Raw genomic sequence first — 15,563 nt, 5'->3', positions numbered from 1 at the left:
AGCATGTTTTTTTTCCAACAGTTAAGATACAACAGGACTAACAATATAGGTATCCATAAAACAAACAGCATTATTATTATTAGCAGTTTTAGTAGAAATTTCAGTTTAGTAGCATTTCCACTTTTATACTGTTCAAGGCTTTACAAATTAGCTACAGAAAAGCTTTAAAGCTTTGACAACATACCACTCACATATTTGGCCAATCCCCATAGAGGTAGCAGAAAATCAGCAACATATACAAGATGTTCGTTAAAATAAATGAAAAAATAAAAATAAAACAAGCAAGTTCTACCCATCCACCCCACACAGTTTATTAACTAACAATGGTTATCATTTGGTTTTGGGTTTCATCCCACAGCATCTATACACCAAACATTACTCCATATGGGCTTAGGTGTACCTATGTCTTTCATAGAACACTTAAACAAAGCTCATAAATTGCAAAAGGAAAATCTTTCATTCATCTCTAAAGCACCATGAACATACATGCATGAGACGAGCATTTAGCCTTACAAAATCTGTAATACAAATGATATTTAGGCAGATTTTCACAATTTCACTGTAGGATTTCAGCAATATTAGTCGAATGAAATCCTCATAAGGACAAATTTTATAAATCACAACAAAATAACATGAGTATATAAAGGCTATTGTCAGAAACTGTATAAATCAGAGCCTGCAGAAAATGTCCTACCTGCTCTTCAGCACGAGAAAGCTTTAATTGCAGATCAGCCACCTGCTGTTCTTTGTCCATTAACTTTTCACTGGAGAGCTGCCTCTGTTCCTTAAGCCGCCCATGTGCCTCCCCTAGCTGGCGCTCTGTTTCTAGAAGTTTACTGTGCAACTGCAAATAGAAATCCATTTTTTCACACAGAGTCTAAAATACAGGACTGTTGGCTATGTTTGACATAAATTTTCATTACCCAGATTAAAATAACTCCTGAATTCATGCACATACATCATAGTCATCAGAAACATAAGTCACATTATAGAACAGCATCAACTGTACAAGCATAAACAAATATTCAAAGCAGCAGGTAAGGGGGACCCAGAAAAATCTTCATTTATCTACAAAAGACCTTCTACATAGCTACAGAGATTTAAAAAAAAAAAAAAAAAAAAAAAAAAAGAGTAATCCTTCTAATACTATCAAGGAAAATAGTAATGCTTAAGCGATCACATCTTACATCTCAGCCATGTAGATCCAGTGGCAGAAACACTGTGCCTTCCTGCTGCACTGGCTCCAGCAATACTGTTTTCTGCATTGCTAGACTAGTAAGAGTTGTTAGGCACATCAGTGGCATTCATGCTCTGCTGAGAAGACATGCATGAACCTTCACTGTAGGGTACACAGTAACTTGGGTGGCTTATATTCCAGCTCCTCCCAGCAACAGAGAGTAATAAGGGGAAGTGCTCTTCCAGCTGAAAATAAACTCCCTTGTAATTTTAGGGGTCACCAAAAGCAGTACTGCGCCATCTTTAAAGTGCAAGAATGGCCTTATACAATTTACTATTATAAAAAGCTTGCTTCATAAAATCAATTTTTGTTCCCTTTGGGTAACCTTCTACCTACTTCCACACTAACAAATTTATGGATACACAAATGAACTTTCAACTTAATGCAAAAACAAGAAGTGAATCAGACCCTCCATCACAGCAAGTTTCTACAAGCTGTCAGGATTAATGAAGCTTGGTTTCCTATTAATTTATGTCCAAGACCTTTGTACCATTCATCTTGTACCTCCTGGCCCTCCCTCTCATATTCCTAAACCTTTTTCCTAAGCCCTACCTCAAATTCTTACTAATACCTAGGCAAAAGGCAGTGTGACCTTGTTGCTTGCTGCAAGCTACCACTTGTTGACTGGCTGGCCATATATGCACACCAGCTGGCTGCCTACTGGGACAGAAAAAAAGGAACAGTGCTCTCGGTAACATTAAATCTCCCCCGAGGCATGGAGGGGGTGAGACACAAACATAAGTCTCCTTCCTCCACTCAGCTGTTTGTTTCCACAAAAATTTAACACTGAAGAACCTAATGCTGAAGACCTTTGCGCCAACTGTCAAAATTGGCTGAAGTTATCAAACAGTGCAAAAGTTACAGGGGATAGAGATGGAGAAACAAATTTGTTTATATGTCCACAACCACCAACACTGCAAATGAAAAGCTGTTTGGCATGCAGCTGAGATGCTGATTCCTAACTGTGACTGCACAGTTACAAGAAGTAGAAAAAGAGAGAGGACAGGGCATGGAAAGAGAACATACCAGTAATCAAGAACATTTGTCAAATGACAGATTTTTTTTGACAAATTTTGACCAAAAAAAAATTGACAATTGAATTTGTCTTTTTCTGCAGGAATTGCTGAATTATCAATACTTCCTCACTAAAAATATGAACAAGAGCAAAGGAAAAAATCTATCAAAGGAAAAAAAAATCTATCAAAGGAAAAAAATCTATCAAAGAAAAGGCACAATGAGATGGCTACAGAGTTCACAGTTATGCTGATACTGAGAGAGAAAATATTTGGAAAGGAGAAAAGGAAATCAGCAAACAACATTCTACTAAAGTCACTTTTACTGTAGGTACACTAAGAAATAACTTGCAATCAGTCAACAAGTTAACAGATGAATGTTAAGTTACAGATGCTTACAGATGATACTGTGTGTTTTAAATTGTTACTGGCCATATATATAAGTTATGACCTCAAAAAAAGATAACAGCCATTAACCACAAATAACTTCTCTAGCAGGTCATTTATGAAATATAAGAGTACCCATAAAGTCTTGTCATTTTTCCCCTGTGAAACATTTAAGCAAAATACTTAAACTAAACCAGAATATCATATAGCATAACAAAAAACAAAAAAATCTGCAAAAGGCAAGTACATGTTTGTAACAACAAAAAAAAAAAAATCATGAGGCTCTGAAGTCTTTTTAATGACATTAAGTAAACAGAACCATGAAACCCAGCATTACCTTGTATTACAGAATACAAAAATCAGATTTAACTATAAAGAAGGGAATATTTAGACTTTAAAAGATACAATCTTGAAAATATTAAAGTTTGCCTCAACAACAGTAATTGTATTTATTAGCAGCTAACAACTCTTCTAGATCAAAGGAGTTCCTATTTCCCTGTGAGAGCCTCTTCCCATCCCGGTGCTGGAACCAATGCCACCATCAGAGCTTCCTTCCATTGTGAAGATCATTTCCATCAGGTCACCCAAATTCTAAAATCAGCACTCAGAAAGGGGCACATAAAACTGAAAAACTATTCCATCTTTTCAGAAAAAATAAAAAAATAAAAAAAATGCATCGCACCTCTTCCTGTTACTCGAAGAATCAAAATACAAGTCTGCTTTTCTTGAATATGTATCAACTTTCTTACTACTACTTAAGACAGGAAGCCTGTGAGCAATGACAATTGCTCAATGAAGACTGTGGGATAAAAATTGTTAATATTTAGAGAATCCCAGCTGCTGCCTAGAACAGCAGTTAGGTGGGTTAGCACTTTGCAGAAGTACATTGGTACCAAGACCTGCATTTATCTAAGGGATTTTTGAGAAGATGGCAGCTTCTTTGAAAACATGGTTTGACTAAATACCTCTGTATCTGTCTTCATAAAAAACATTTCACTGTGACAACATAAGCTATTAGACTACATCTGTAGAAAGGTAATTCCACTGAAGTAACATGTGAACAAATAAGAGAAATTTATTTTCTCCACGATAATAGTTACTTGTTTGGAGGGACAGAGAAAAAAAATGTTGCTTGGTTTCAATCCTAATTCTACACCATATAAACTGAACGTGTGAATGACTTTTTTCCTCAACTGTTCTTTTACAGCACAATTCTAAAACACACCCTGAGATCCAGCAGCATATTTGGGTTTTCATTCTTAGACTGACTTCCTTCCCAGTGGTATCCCCAGAGAATGTGCGAGGCCTGCATTTCCTTCCAGAGGAATTCATTCAGCCATGCATCATTCACAATCTTTCTTCATCTGCTCACCTCAAAAATCCCTCTCCAAATGCCCTAATAATCTGAAGCCGCATTTCAGCACTAATTCTTGTATTTGCTTCTGAAGCTTGCATATGTGTTGCCTAGACAGACTGAGGCAGTTTTACCAATGAAGATTCCTAAGCAGATGACTAAGCAGAATACAGCTCTCTCTCCCTTCTCCCACCGAAAAAAGACTGACGGGATAAGGAAAGACATTTTGGGGATACATAAATGAAGTTCTGTATAGTTTATTTTCTTCCAAAATAAACTACACATGCAGAGCTTGCAACTTTGACAAAGGATTGAAAACTAAGAAACACTCACTTTAAAGTAATAAAGTTACAGCAAAAGTTTAAAATGAAGTGCTCCATCCTAATAAATAAATAAATAAATAATTCTATCTTAGAACTGGACTCCTGATGTGCAAATTTTCTTCAGTTTAATGTATTACTCCCCAAGACACTAGATAAAACAACTTGAAGGCAGCCTCAAAAGTCAGCATGCTCAATGTTGTATGAAAGTCTTGCTTCCATAACTCATTGTACACAGCAGAATAATATGGAGATAGTGGAGGCATGACTGTACTAGGTGTTCTCTTAGCCACAGACAACATGTGTTAGTGGATAGGTTCAAGGGAAGCAACATTAAGACCTTATTATCCCTGCTCTTCACACTAAGTATTCTCTACTACATTCACTATTCAAATTTTAAAACAAAACAATTGTTCAGTTCTAATGTAACAAGAGGACTTTAATTTTTCACACTTCCTATGGAGTAGTTTGACTTCAAGTAGTAATCTTACTATTTCTGATACTCTACTTGATTTTTTTTCATAGCCTCAACTCTTTATAGGTTCAGCTACATTACTGAACCAAAATAAATAATCTTGCTGACTTCTTAGGAATTGCCCATTACCATATTTTCCATGGAAACTCAATATTCTGGGCTGCATTCTCATTTGACAATACACCCCTTATTTCAGGGAATTTTATGCCTTTTTCACCAACAGAAAAAAGCAGAGGAAAAAAGATGGAGGATGAAGGAAGAGTTCATTTAACACAATAAGAGAAGGAGAATGAACAAGAAACCTGTTTCACTAAATAAATAAAATCTTATTTATTAATACGCAAGAGAGTCCTGTAAATTCTCAGAACACAAGAAATAAGCTACATCTTCAAAACTGAAAGCTATTTGTGTAAAGACAGGTAATTAGAACAGAACTAGAACAGAAATGTAGTTTCCCCTTCTGAAAAAGGTGAATTATACTACAGATATCTAGATGTTATATTAGTATTCCCAGAAGTAAAAATGTAGAAACATAGCTGGAATTGTAGATCTCATTGAGTTTGACTGTGCCACGGGGGCTACAGCTGTGTTCATTTGCCCTTGATGAGCATTTGGGCCTATGAAAAGGATTCGTATGACATACAAACAGCAAAGGCTTTCAGCACTCATATCACAGGCTCTTCTTTTTGCCTGTTTTCTTCTTAAGTCTCTAAGAAAAAGTGACTTATTGAAATACCAGTTACCTACTTTTCTACTCCCCTTCAACAAGGAAAAGCACAGCTAATAAAACCTAATGGTATGGTTTAAGGAATGGTCCTAATAGGATGATGGTCTGGGAGGTTTAACGACCTTACCTGACTGAGCTCGCTCTGGAGCTGCAGGCCATACTGTTCTTTTTCCTCCCTCTGCTGCTGGAGCTGTTTGCATTCTGCCTTGAGATGCTGGTACTTTGTCTCTACTTCAGATAATTCTTCTTTAAGCTTCTGGCTTGCTTCTCCCTTCTCACCTAGCTCTGTCTGTAATCTCTGTATCGAGGCTTCAGATGCAGACAGCTTCGCCTGAAGCTGTTGGCAGTCCAGGTCCTTCTGGTGAAAGCTTGCCTGCACGTTCTTTTTGCTCACAGATATCTCATCATGTTTTTCTTCTAGCTGGCTGTATTCCTGCTCTTTCTTCAGCAGCTTCTCACTCAGACTCTACAAACAAAGTTACACAGCAGTTCAATTGCAATTCTGCTTACACCCATTCAATACATTATACAAATGCCTTCTCAAGTGCCGATGCAGAACAGCAAAGAACTCATTCAAAAGTCTTATTAAAGGAAATTCTGATCTCTATTTCATATTACAGAAGTTAACTCCAGAGCCCACAATGCCCAGAGTTTCACCTGGTTGTATTGGTTTTCAAATTTTCACATAAATCCACCTCCTCTTACTGAGAACACCATACATGCTCCATTCATGTATCCTGAAAAATAATTTGCTTTCCCAGAAAAGTTCAAATCACAGGCTATTACAACTGCATTTGCTTGGAGAAAGCACACATTGACACATGCCAAATATATATATATATATTTATATATTATATATACATATATATATATATATTTATAGATAAATTTCAGCTATTACATTTTTTTTAGCCAATTTTCATGACCTCATCAAAACTATATTCAGATAGAAATTAAGTATCTTAAAGGGCAATATATATTTCAGGAAAGTTTATGTTTTCTCCCAAGCTTAGGTTAAGCATTAACTTCAATTTCAGAGATCTACAAGCATGACAAAGAAGCCATGAGAACCATTTCAATCTTCCACTGGAATTTTCTGAAGCACAGAAATTCAATTGCAAGGAGGCCCTGGTCACCATCCAGCTTGGGTAATTCATTCTGTCTTCTTGAAATGTATTAGCAAGTTCCATTTAGATATTAGTAAGATACTGCAGTATCTCAGTGGAGCATTATTATGCACACCTTTCAAATCCTTGTGTTCTTCCTGCAGTTTCAATGACTACTACATTCTCTAGTGACCCTTTCAATTAAAGCACAGAAAAAGAAAGAGTATTTCTAACATGTCAGCTTGAAAAAATGCCAACGCTGAGGTCAATCTTATGCATGAAAACTTCAGACAGTTCTGCAACTCTGGAGCAACACTGTTCCAAGAGAAGACAGACAGAGCTGTAATTCTGGCTACGCTGAACATCTTAAAAGCACACTTCCACATAGTATCCAGGGATGAAATCTGTTTTGCCAGAAATAAAATTATCCAAATAAGTTGAATCTGTTCTTTACAGATTTTAACGAATGACAGCTATACTGACCATTAGAAACCACACACTTGTATTTTACACTAATGATAAATGGGAGTATCTTTTTTAAAAGAGATGTTAGAAAACAACAATAAATCTTTAAAATGGCAACTCTAGCAGTTTAGCAATCCAGGTGAGAACAAATACATTTAATACCTTAAGTGTCCATTTAAAAATATATACTTTCTAAAGCATAGTTCATCCAAGACCTGAAGTAGTGTATTTTGAAGTGTTTCTTGAAAAACAAAACAAATTGTTGCTGTTACAGGTATGCAGAAGTTTTTGTACAGGCATATATAAATGTACAAAACAAGAAGGAATAAAAAACTTCAAGAACATAATGAGGTCATTTGTCACCTTTACCCTCCTGAAGTCAGTGACAAGGCTCCTGCTGCTTTCACACTGAATCTAAAATAAAGTTGCAATTCCCTTTTCATTACCAAGAAACGGCCAGCCAGGATCATTAACGTTTAGGCTGAATCATGTTCCCAAAATGCTAACACACCACAGTAGCTTTTTCATCAGAACTCGACAAGTTAGAAAAAAAGATATTAGTATTACTAGTACTTCATAACTAGATCCGCATGTCAAATGTAGAACTGCTGTGAGTTATTTCATCATGAGTCAGTGCAGAGCACACAAATTTTCAAATTTTCAAGTAAAGCTGGGAGGTAAAAAAAAAAAAAAAAAAAAAAAGAGAAAGAGGAATAACCAACATTGTCTTGAAGCAGTATGAGACTTTGGGAAGCATTCATGGGCATTACTTAAAACAAAAGAGAAGCAAAGCTTCTTCACCATCTCATTACAAGTTATTCAAAGGACAGCCAAGAGCAGCAGCTACGCATGGTTCAAGATGCTGCCCTGTATTTGGCGCTTCTCTTCCCCTCCCTGCTCTGTTGAGCAATAGAACAGTGAATATTCATGTTTAAAACTGCAAGGTCGAGTTAACAGGCTGCAACTCAGAGCCTCTGCCCCTGAAAGCTGAACACCTTCTGCAGTCACAAATAGCCTGACAAAGCCACAAACAGTTACTGCTGCTTTCTCAAGACAAGAGCTGTGTTTGCCTGACAGCCTTCTACCTCTGTTTGTGTCTGGAGCCCACAAGTAAACTTGAGGCCACAGAGCTGCTAATGTATGTATCATCATTCAGGTTTTACCAGGGAACCCAGTAGCATTTCCTGTTTGGATGCATGTCCCAGCTGCATCCCAGATTTAAAAAAAAGGCATGTGTCACATTCTCTTCCCCATGGCTTGGGTTTCATTTCCACAGAAAAGAAAAAGGGATTGTCAGTGTGTTCCAGCCCGCAACAAAGACCTGAGCCTTCGAAGCTCACAAGATATAAGCTGAAACACAACTCTGATCCCTTCTTTTATATTGCTCCATGGAAACATGCAAGAAGAATGTAATACAAACTGTGCAGTCACAATGGTTAGGCATTAAAGAATGAACACTGTGGTAACCGGCTGAATTTCAGAACAGTTATGTCAGTAGTAAGTTGGAAACTAAGCATTTTTCCATGTAGATAATGCATCAAAAATTTCCTAAAAGAAAACAGAAAACCCACATGCAATGGGTTGGAAATTAAAGCAAGTTTTATACTTCAGCAGAGATGCTTTTTTTTCACATTAGGTCTCCTCTGGGCTACAGGCCATTACTAGCCTCCAAAGCATTGACTGGCAGTGCAAAGCAGGCCAAGCCCCATAATTACAGAGTTTTATAAATGAAGGGAAGTCAATTCCTACTGTTCTCAGAAAACTGATCTTATGTGCTTGTCATCTGCTCTTCTCAGTATAGCTTCCAGAAATACAAGAAATGGCTTGCTTACTTGAGGTTGTACATGATCTTGGAAAACTCTGCATCAATGCACAGAAATATCTTCGTGCATTAGAATGAAATTATACAAGGATGTACACAGCAAAACATCATGTATGGATGCAGCTAATAGCACATCCTGCCTTCCTGACAGCTTCTTCAAGGAGCACACACTGAAGGTAGGGCAATTTCTGTTGTTTGGGAAGCTAGTCTTACCTTTTCCTACTCTAGGACCAAGTCCTCCAAGGCCAAGGTTCCTTGGCTAGCATACCATAAGCTACATAAGCTGTAAACTGCTTTAAGTCACTGAAACAAGAAAAGTAGCTTCTTTCAAGAAAAAGTTTTCTTTTCTTCTTTCAAGAAAAGTTCACTTCTGCTCTCTCTGTTCCTCATGTGGTGTTTGGTGTTAACCTGACATGGCAGAGGACACTCTCTTAAAGTATAGTCATCTTATTCATCAATCTGTTTCACTTCATGCTGTAAATGCAACAGCAATACATTCAGGCAAGTGCCCTGTGCTTTATAGAAATAATTTTGCCACAAGCTTTATTCAGTGTTGCTGGTCTGTGGAAGGAACAGCACGATAATTCTCACCATCTCAGTTCTGCACTTTATTTTATGAGCTAAAACAAGAGTCATACTACCAAAGCCAAGTTTAATTTACCAAATTGTACTCTATTATATCTTTTAAAATGGTTTTTAAATATTAAATTACTTTAAATATATACTGCTTGGTCCCTGTCCTTTCCATTTTTTCCCCCAAGATTGACAATGTTGCTGTTAAATACAAATGTAACGTTCACAGTATATATACGGTATTATATATACACGCACAACAATAACCAATATACATCTTTTTCCTTGTCTCCTTTCTTTCCTTATCTCTATTTATTACCTAACACTACATGCTTTCTTAATGCAAATGCAAAATGCAGCAAGCTCACCGGGCTTTGATAAAAGCTCTCAAGTACTTATCAGCTAAGAAGCTTCAGGAGCTTATTTCAATTTTCCACCATTCATGACTCTAATAAAAGGTCAGAAAATACAACACTAGTACAACACTGATATAAAGGCAAAGAAAGTGTAAGACTAACAACGAGATCTCAAAATGCCTTCTGAATGTTGATTTTTACAGAAACATCACAATATTTTGATCGTTACAGCTTTATTCTTCTAATGTGTGAGATGGCAATGCTGCATAAACTACAGCAGTTAGAAACCTGCAAACACAAGCCAGAGGAGCTAAGTTGAAATGTACTGATGATCATTTAAGAAACACTGTTTGCTTGTACATTACAATATCCTTCATATGCTAAGTGAAATGGTAAAGGAATTCTCAACTTCTGCAACACCAAGAAGTGTTTTGTTACAGTCTTCAACACTTCCCAAGGCAATGTGTGGTATGTTTCCATTTTAATGTGAACTGACAAGTATAGGAAATAACAGTATTCTCACCTGGTTTTTCTGTTCTAGCTCCTTGACTGAACTTTGAAGTTTTTGCAGCTCCTGAACATACACTGCTACCTCCTGAGGTCCTTTGGCAAGTTCAGCTCTTAACTGATTAATGGTAGCCTGAACAAACAAACAAAATCCACATTTAAAGCAAAGTTGTGAATAACCCAAACCGAAGCAATATGTTTGGTAGCAAAATAAAAGGCATCTTGTATACACATAAACAGCTAAAGGAAGGGAAATAAATAAATAAAAAACTCCTGAAAACTCAACTCATCTCAGAGCACCATCAGCTATAGAAGTACCAATGAGCATAATTTCCCAGTAAAGATTAATTCACATGCTATTTCAGAAGACAAAAATTTGTCCCAGCCCAACAGAAAACACCACGTTGGGCCCACAAGCATTGAAAATCACAACAGATTATCCATTAATCACTATCACAGTTCTAGCTCGAGGTGAAGCCCCTCCCCTCCAAAAATCATTGGGGTTATACTACCAAAACCTTTGTCTGCCTTGTAAGGATAAAGCACTGGAAAAGGTACTAGAAGCTTTGAGTCTGGCATCTGATGCAAACTTGGTGTATGACTTTTGGATACATTGACCTTGCAGGTCAGCATAATCAGGATAACAAATACTACCCTATCAAACAGGATTGGTACAAAACAGAATATACCAATGACCACATAGTATTTGTATACAGTAAGAAAAACAAACAAAAAAGACTTTAGATGGGTAACAAAAGCTGCCCTAAAGCATGTTGTGCTCATTTTAATGGGAAATAATATCATGTATTTCAGTCACCCTGTGACCTTCTGCAGATACCAGAGAATTTGTAAAAAATAGTAAAAGAAAAAGAAAAGAAAAAAAAGGATTCTTTCAAAAGTGGGATCTCTCCATATATAATTTTAAAAAGTAAAATCTGATTCTTATGCTGGACAGAATAGGTAATTGTTTTTACAGAAGGTTAATGAATACTGAGTTACCTAATTAGAACACATTTTTAGAACATTACCAGAAGCTAGCAGTTGATGTACTTGCTATTAATGCTCAGCTTCTTTTTGACAAACACACCAATGAAGTTTCCTTGAATATTTGTAATACAGAAAATGAAATGTTCTGTATGAATCCACTCACTTTAAATACGTCATTTCAATGACCTTCATTTTTTTCCTATTGTTCTCACAACCACAGATAAAGCAGAAAGATATAAATGCTGAATTCAAGAATGAACTAAAGTAGAAGATCAGAAGTAGTAGACAATAAACATATCATGACCTTCCTATGCAAAAAGGATGACCAAAGAGAAGATACGAACACATTTATTGTGTGGCTACATATCATTATTAATACTGAGTTTCTGTAATCCTGTAGTTTACAAGGCTGTTATATTAAATAGCTATTAGTTAAAATATATCCTGGGCAGACAAATTATCTTAGACAAATACCTGAGACAAATATCTCGAATATCAAATATCTCAGACAAATATCTTAGGCAGACAAATATTCCAGGATGTTCTTAGAAAACAGCTTTCACTACTGAGAGAAGATGCAGAAAATATGCAGAACCTTGCTAAGGTTGCCACTGCAACTGTTCAAACTAGAACCATGATTTATATGCATTAAGATACACTTCTCTCAATTACAAATCAAAGAGCTGTCCTATATTTCATTCTAAAAATGGGAATACATCATGGATGAGTATTCATTCCAGATATTGTCTGGTTGATGTGTACATATGATTAATGAAAAATTAAGCGATAGAACAATAAGCAAATAGGAACTCACCTGTTTAACAACCTCCTAAAATTATCTCGGTAAGACAGAAAACTAATGTAACAATAAGAAGTTTTCAAAAAAGTTACCTCAAATGTAAGCGTCTCCATTAGAAAGCAGAAAAAAAAATAAAATGGATGGATGAAAGATGGAAACAAGCAGTGACAAAAGCTGTTAGCAGATAAGCTTCCTCAAATTTGTCAAACATTGCTGGGTTTAATGCATATGCTTAGTTTAAAAAAAAAAAGAAAGAAGAAAAAAAAAACAGTCCTGTCTTTATCAATTCTTTCCATAACTTAATCTACTAATCTTGTTTAATAACTTAGACATTCAACATAACAATCTGTAGGAACATTTATCAGATACTGAAACAAATCCCAGTCTGCAGAGATTCATAGAAATGCTTAGCTCTACAACAGTGCAGTTGTTTTCATAATGTGTTCATTATACAGGATTCCCTATAGTGAATCTATACATGGAAGGAGTATCTCAGAATGATCGTTCTGAGGTAGATAACCAGACACCAGAGTTTCACCAGAGCTTCAGGCACAACTCTGAAATAAGGGTGTAACACCCAACAAAATGAAAGAACAATAATGAAAACGTCTGGGTGACAACTGCAGATGTATACTATCCTTCATGTTCTCCCTTTCCTGTAGTGTTTAAGATGCCCATTTAGAGTTAGGAAGACCTTTGTTATTCTCTTCACCCAGACTATAAATCTACCTTATTTTAAAGAAGTGTCACTTTGGAAACCAATATTAATATACATTGTCTCACCCATCCCAGCAAAATGGCCAAGGATGACACAAGAACCATTTTACTCTTTCAGCCTTGAAGTTGACTTAAAGAGCAAAGCTGAGGTGTAACACAGCCAAACTTTTATGGACAAAACTGCACTAATTCTGACCAATGAATTTCCACTTCTTGTTTTCTTATGGCTAATACTTTTCAAAGATGTAGTTTTGTTTGTTTGTTTTAAAGTAGAGTTTTCACCGCTATGAACTCAGTTTTGTTTTGTTTTTTAAAGTGTAACCTACTGACACTTTGCATCGACAGAAAAGCTTTTATTTTGAATATGTCTTGCTACCTGTGCCTTAGGCTATTGTTGTCCTATGTTGAATTAAGCAGAGAAGACGGTAACTTTTCTGAGAAGAAACAGACTGCCCCTGCATACCATATTCTTTCATGCAACAGCTCATACTGATGATACTACATAGGTACCCAATTTATAATTACTGCACTGTGCTTTATAAACCTTCTATAACATCTAAGACTTCTTAGACTGTTCTTCTGGGAGCAGCCAGGGTTATCATGCAGCCTTCTCCTCCATTTGCCATTACTCCCATCAGGACTGAAAAACCTTCTTCGTTTGTCTTTTTTCCTGTTAAAAGCTGCATGTTAAAGCTAAATTTTAAAATGGCTAGTTATGTCAGAAAAACATACCTAATTTGAGGAAACAGGAACAACTCATGTTGCTGTGAGTGTTTCAAGTTGATTTTCATTATGCCTCTGTCACTATGTCATTTTATCTTCACATGAAAACTAACTACGATATCCAAAACCACAAGAGACTACAAAGACTGTATTTTGAAAAGAAATTTGAATTCTGCAGCATAGTTGTGGGATCTCACAGTTAAAACCAAATTACAATGATGCAGCAACTTACATGGCCACATAACCACATCATATTCCTAACTCCAACTGTGATACTCCTTTTTTCATGTATGATGAAGCTCTTGGCATACATAATTTTAAATTGAAAACAATGGTAGATTCATTTAGTTCTATCCTGTACACTTCTACAATTCCTGGAGCTCTGCATATCTGTTGGAGTGTTCAGGGGAAGGCAGGATGGAAAGCCCTAAGGAGTTTAAAATAATACAGGGCAGAGCTTCTCTGAAGTTCTTCAGTGAAAATTAAGAACTAGAAATTTAAAATTGCATTTCTGAAATCTAGGACACATGAAACCCCAGGACAACAAGATGTCAGGAATTCTTCATGTTCAGAAGTCTCAGCAGGATGGAGGATAGTATAAATCCTACAGAAACTCTACTCATTTCCTCACATAAGCTGAGGAATTCTGCAGTGAACATGTTTAACTAGGGACCATAATTCTGCATCATTTTGCTGGCCTTGTTGCAGTGGTGGGGGAACAACAGTTAGTCAAGTTACACCAACAACAAGTAAGATGCAACACCTAGTACAAGAATTCTTTTGCAGAATAAATTATGTTAGACAAAGCCTTCTTGGTGATAGCGGATTTTTATTAGGATTTCTTGTCAACAACTCTTCCCTTACTATTGTGTTAAACATCAAACAGGCCTTAGCCAGGAGAGATGTGACATGACTCTATCTCAGGACAGTTTGAGGAGTAAGATTCCACCTAAAAAATCCAAGTCAGAGCTCTTGCATTGCTTTTACTCTAGCCTGCATGGAAATGGAAGCTTTCAGTACTGGAAAAGCAGAGGAACCAAAACCAAGAAAAAACAAACATACAAACAACAACAAAAAACACACACAAAAGAAAATCCACAAACATTTGCTATGGGAAAGCTAGGTAGTTTTGCATCCTATACAGAGTTCTCATCAGTTGTATATACATGAATAACAGAAGTGGACAAATGCTTTCAAATCTCCCATCAGCAATTTAAGACATCTTCTACTGACTCAGCTAAAAGAGAAGCAAGCCTTCAGAAAGTAATTCTGAGAAGAAACCAGCATATTCCACAACTCAAATAAACAAGTGAGGTTCCAATTTACAGATGGAATGTAAAAGCTTTAAATCCAAGGAACTATGGAGAAAAAAATGCTAACAAAAAAGTAACTAACTCAAGGAAAAGAGCAAACAGGGAAGAAAACTACAATGCTGTTGCCTGAAACAGACTATAAGTGACATACTGCCATCTTGACTTTAAGCCATGGTGAGAGGCCTGGGAATCACTCACTTTCTTGTATAGTGAATAACAAGCAACATTTGGAGGCTATTATGTAGTAGATTTTGGCAAGGAGGAGAAAGAGATTTGTATCTTACACACAAAATATATCTCCAATAAATACTAGCAGTAGAAAGGTTTCCAAATTCAATAGTAAAAGCTAGATAAAGAAAAATGAAAACCATATATATACATAACATCCATTGAGATTTTTTAAATCTTCAGTAAGCTTAAGAGTTAGATGTCCTATAATTCCATGTCCTCAAATTATCTACTTTGTATTAATAATTCTTCTCATACATTTTAACACTCTAGCATCCATTTTCAAACACATCAACTCTAATATTAAACTAAAGCCATAATTTTCAATAACTGTTTTTATCTACATGTAGCTCACTATCAGAAACACTTCTCTGAATCACACAAGTACTGCTCTATTTCTCTCTCCAAGCAGAACACAGCTCTACCAGAAGGTCTTTTGCTCTGCTATTAGGCT

General features: G+C 36.3%; 1 protein-coding gene across 3 annotated transcripts in view; it reads right to left on the bottom strand.

Annotated features, from left to right (window-relative positions):
- Positions 1 to 15,563, bottom strand: part of EEA1 (early endosome antigen 1) — a 76,221-nt gene that overhangs the window by 30,458 nt on the left and 30,200 nt on the right. For 2 of the 3 annotated variants that reach the window (XM_032208027.1, XM_032208029.1), the window contains 4 exons: positions 12,221 to 12,235; positions 10,359 to 10,475; positions 5,641 to 5,979; positions 695 to 844 (listed from right to left, as the gene is read on the bottom strand). In XM_032208027.1, coding sequence (XP_032063918.1) covers positions 695 to 844; positions 5,641 to 5,979; positions 10,359 to 10,475; positions 12,221 to 12,235 — 621 coding nt within the window. The remainder of the gene's footprint in view (positions 1 to 694; positions 845 to 5,640; positions 5,980 to 10,358; positions 10,476 to 12,220; positions 12,236 to 15,563) is intronic. The other variant, XM_032208028.1, reaches the window with a different exon arrangement.

The sequence above is a fragment of the Aythya fuligula genome, chromosome 1 (genome assembly GCF_009819795.1).
Source record: "Aythya fuligula isolate bAytFul2 chromosome 1, bAytFul2.pri, whole genome shotgun sequence".
Classification (NCBI taxonomy): Eukaryota; Metazoa; Chordata; class Aves; order Anseriformes; family Anatidae; genus Aythya; species Aythya fuligula.
This window is presented reverse-complemented; position numbering and strand designations above follow the sequence as displayed.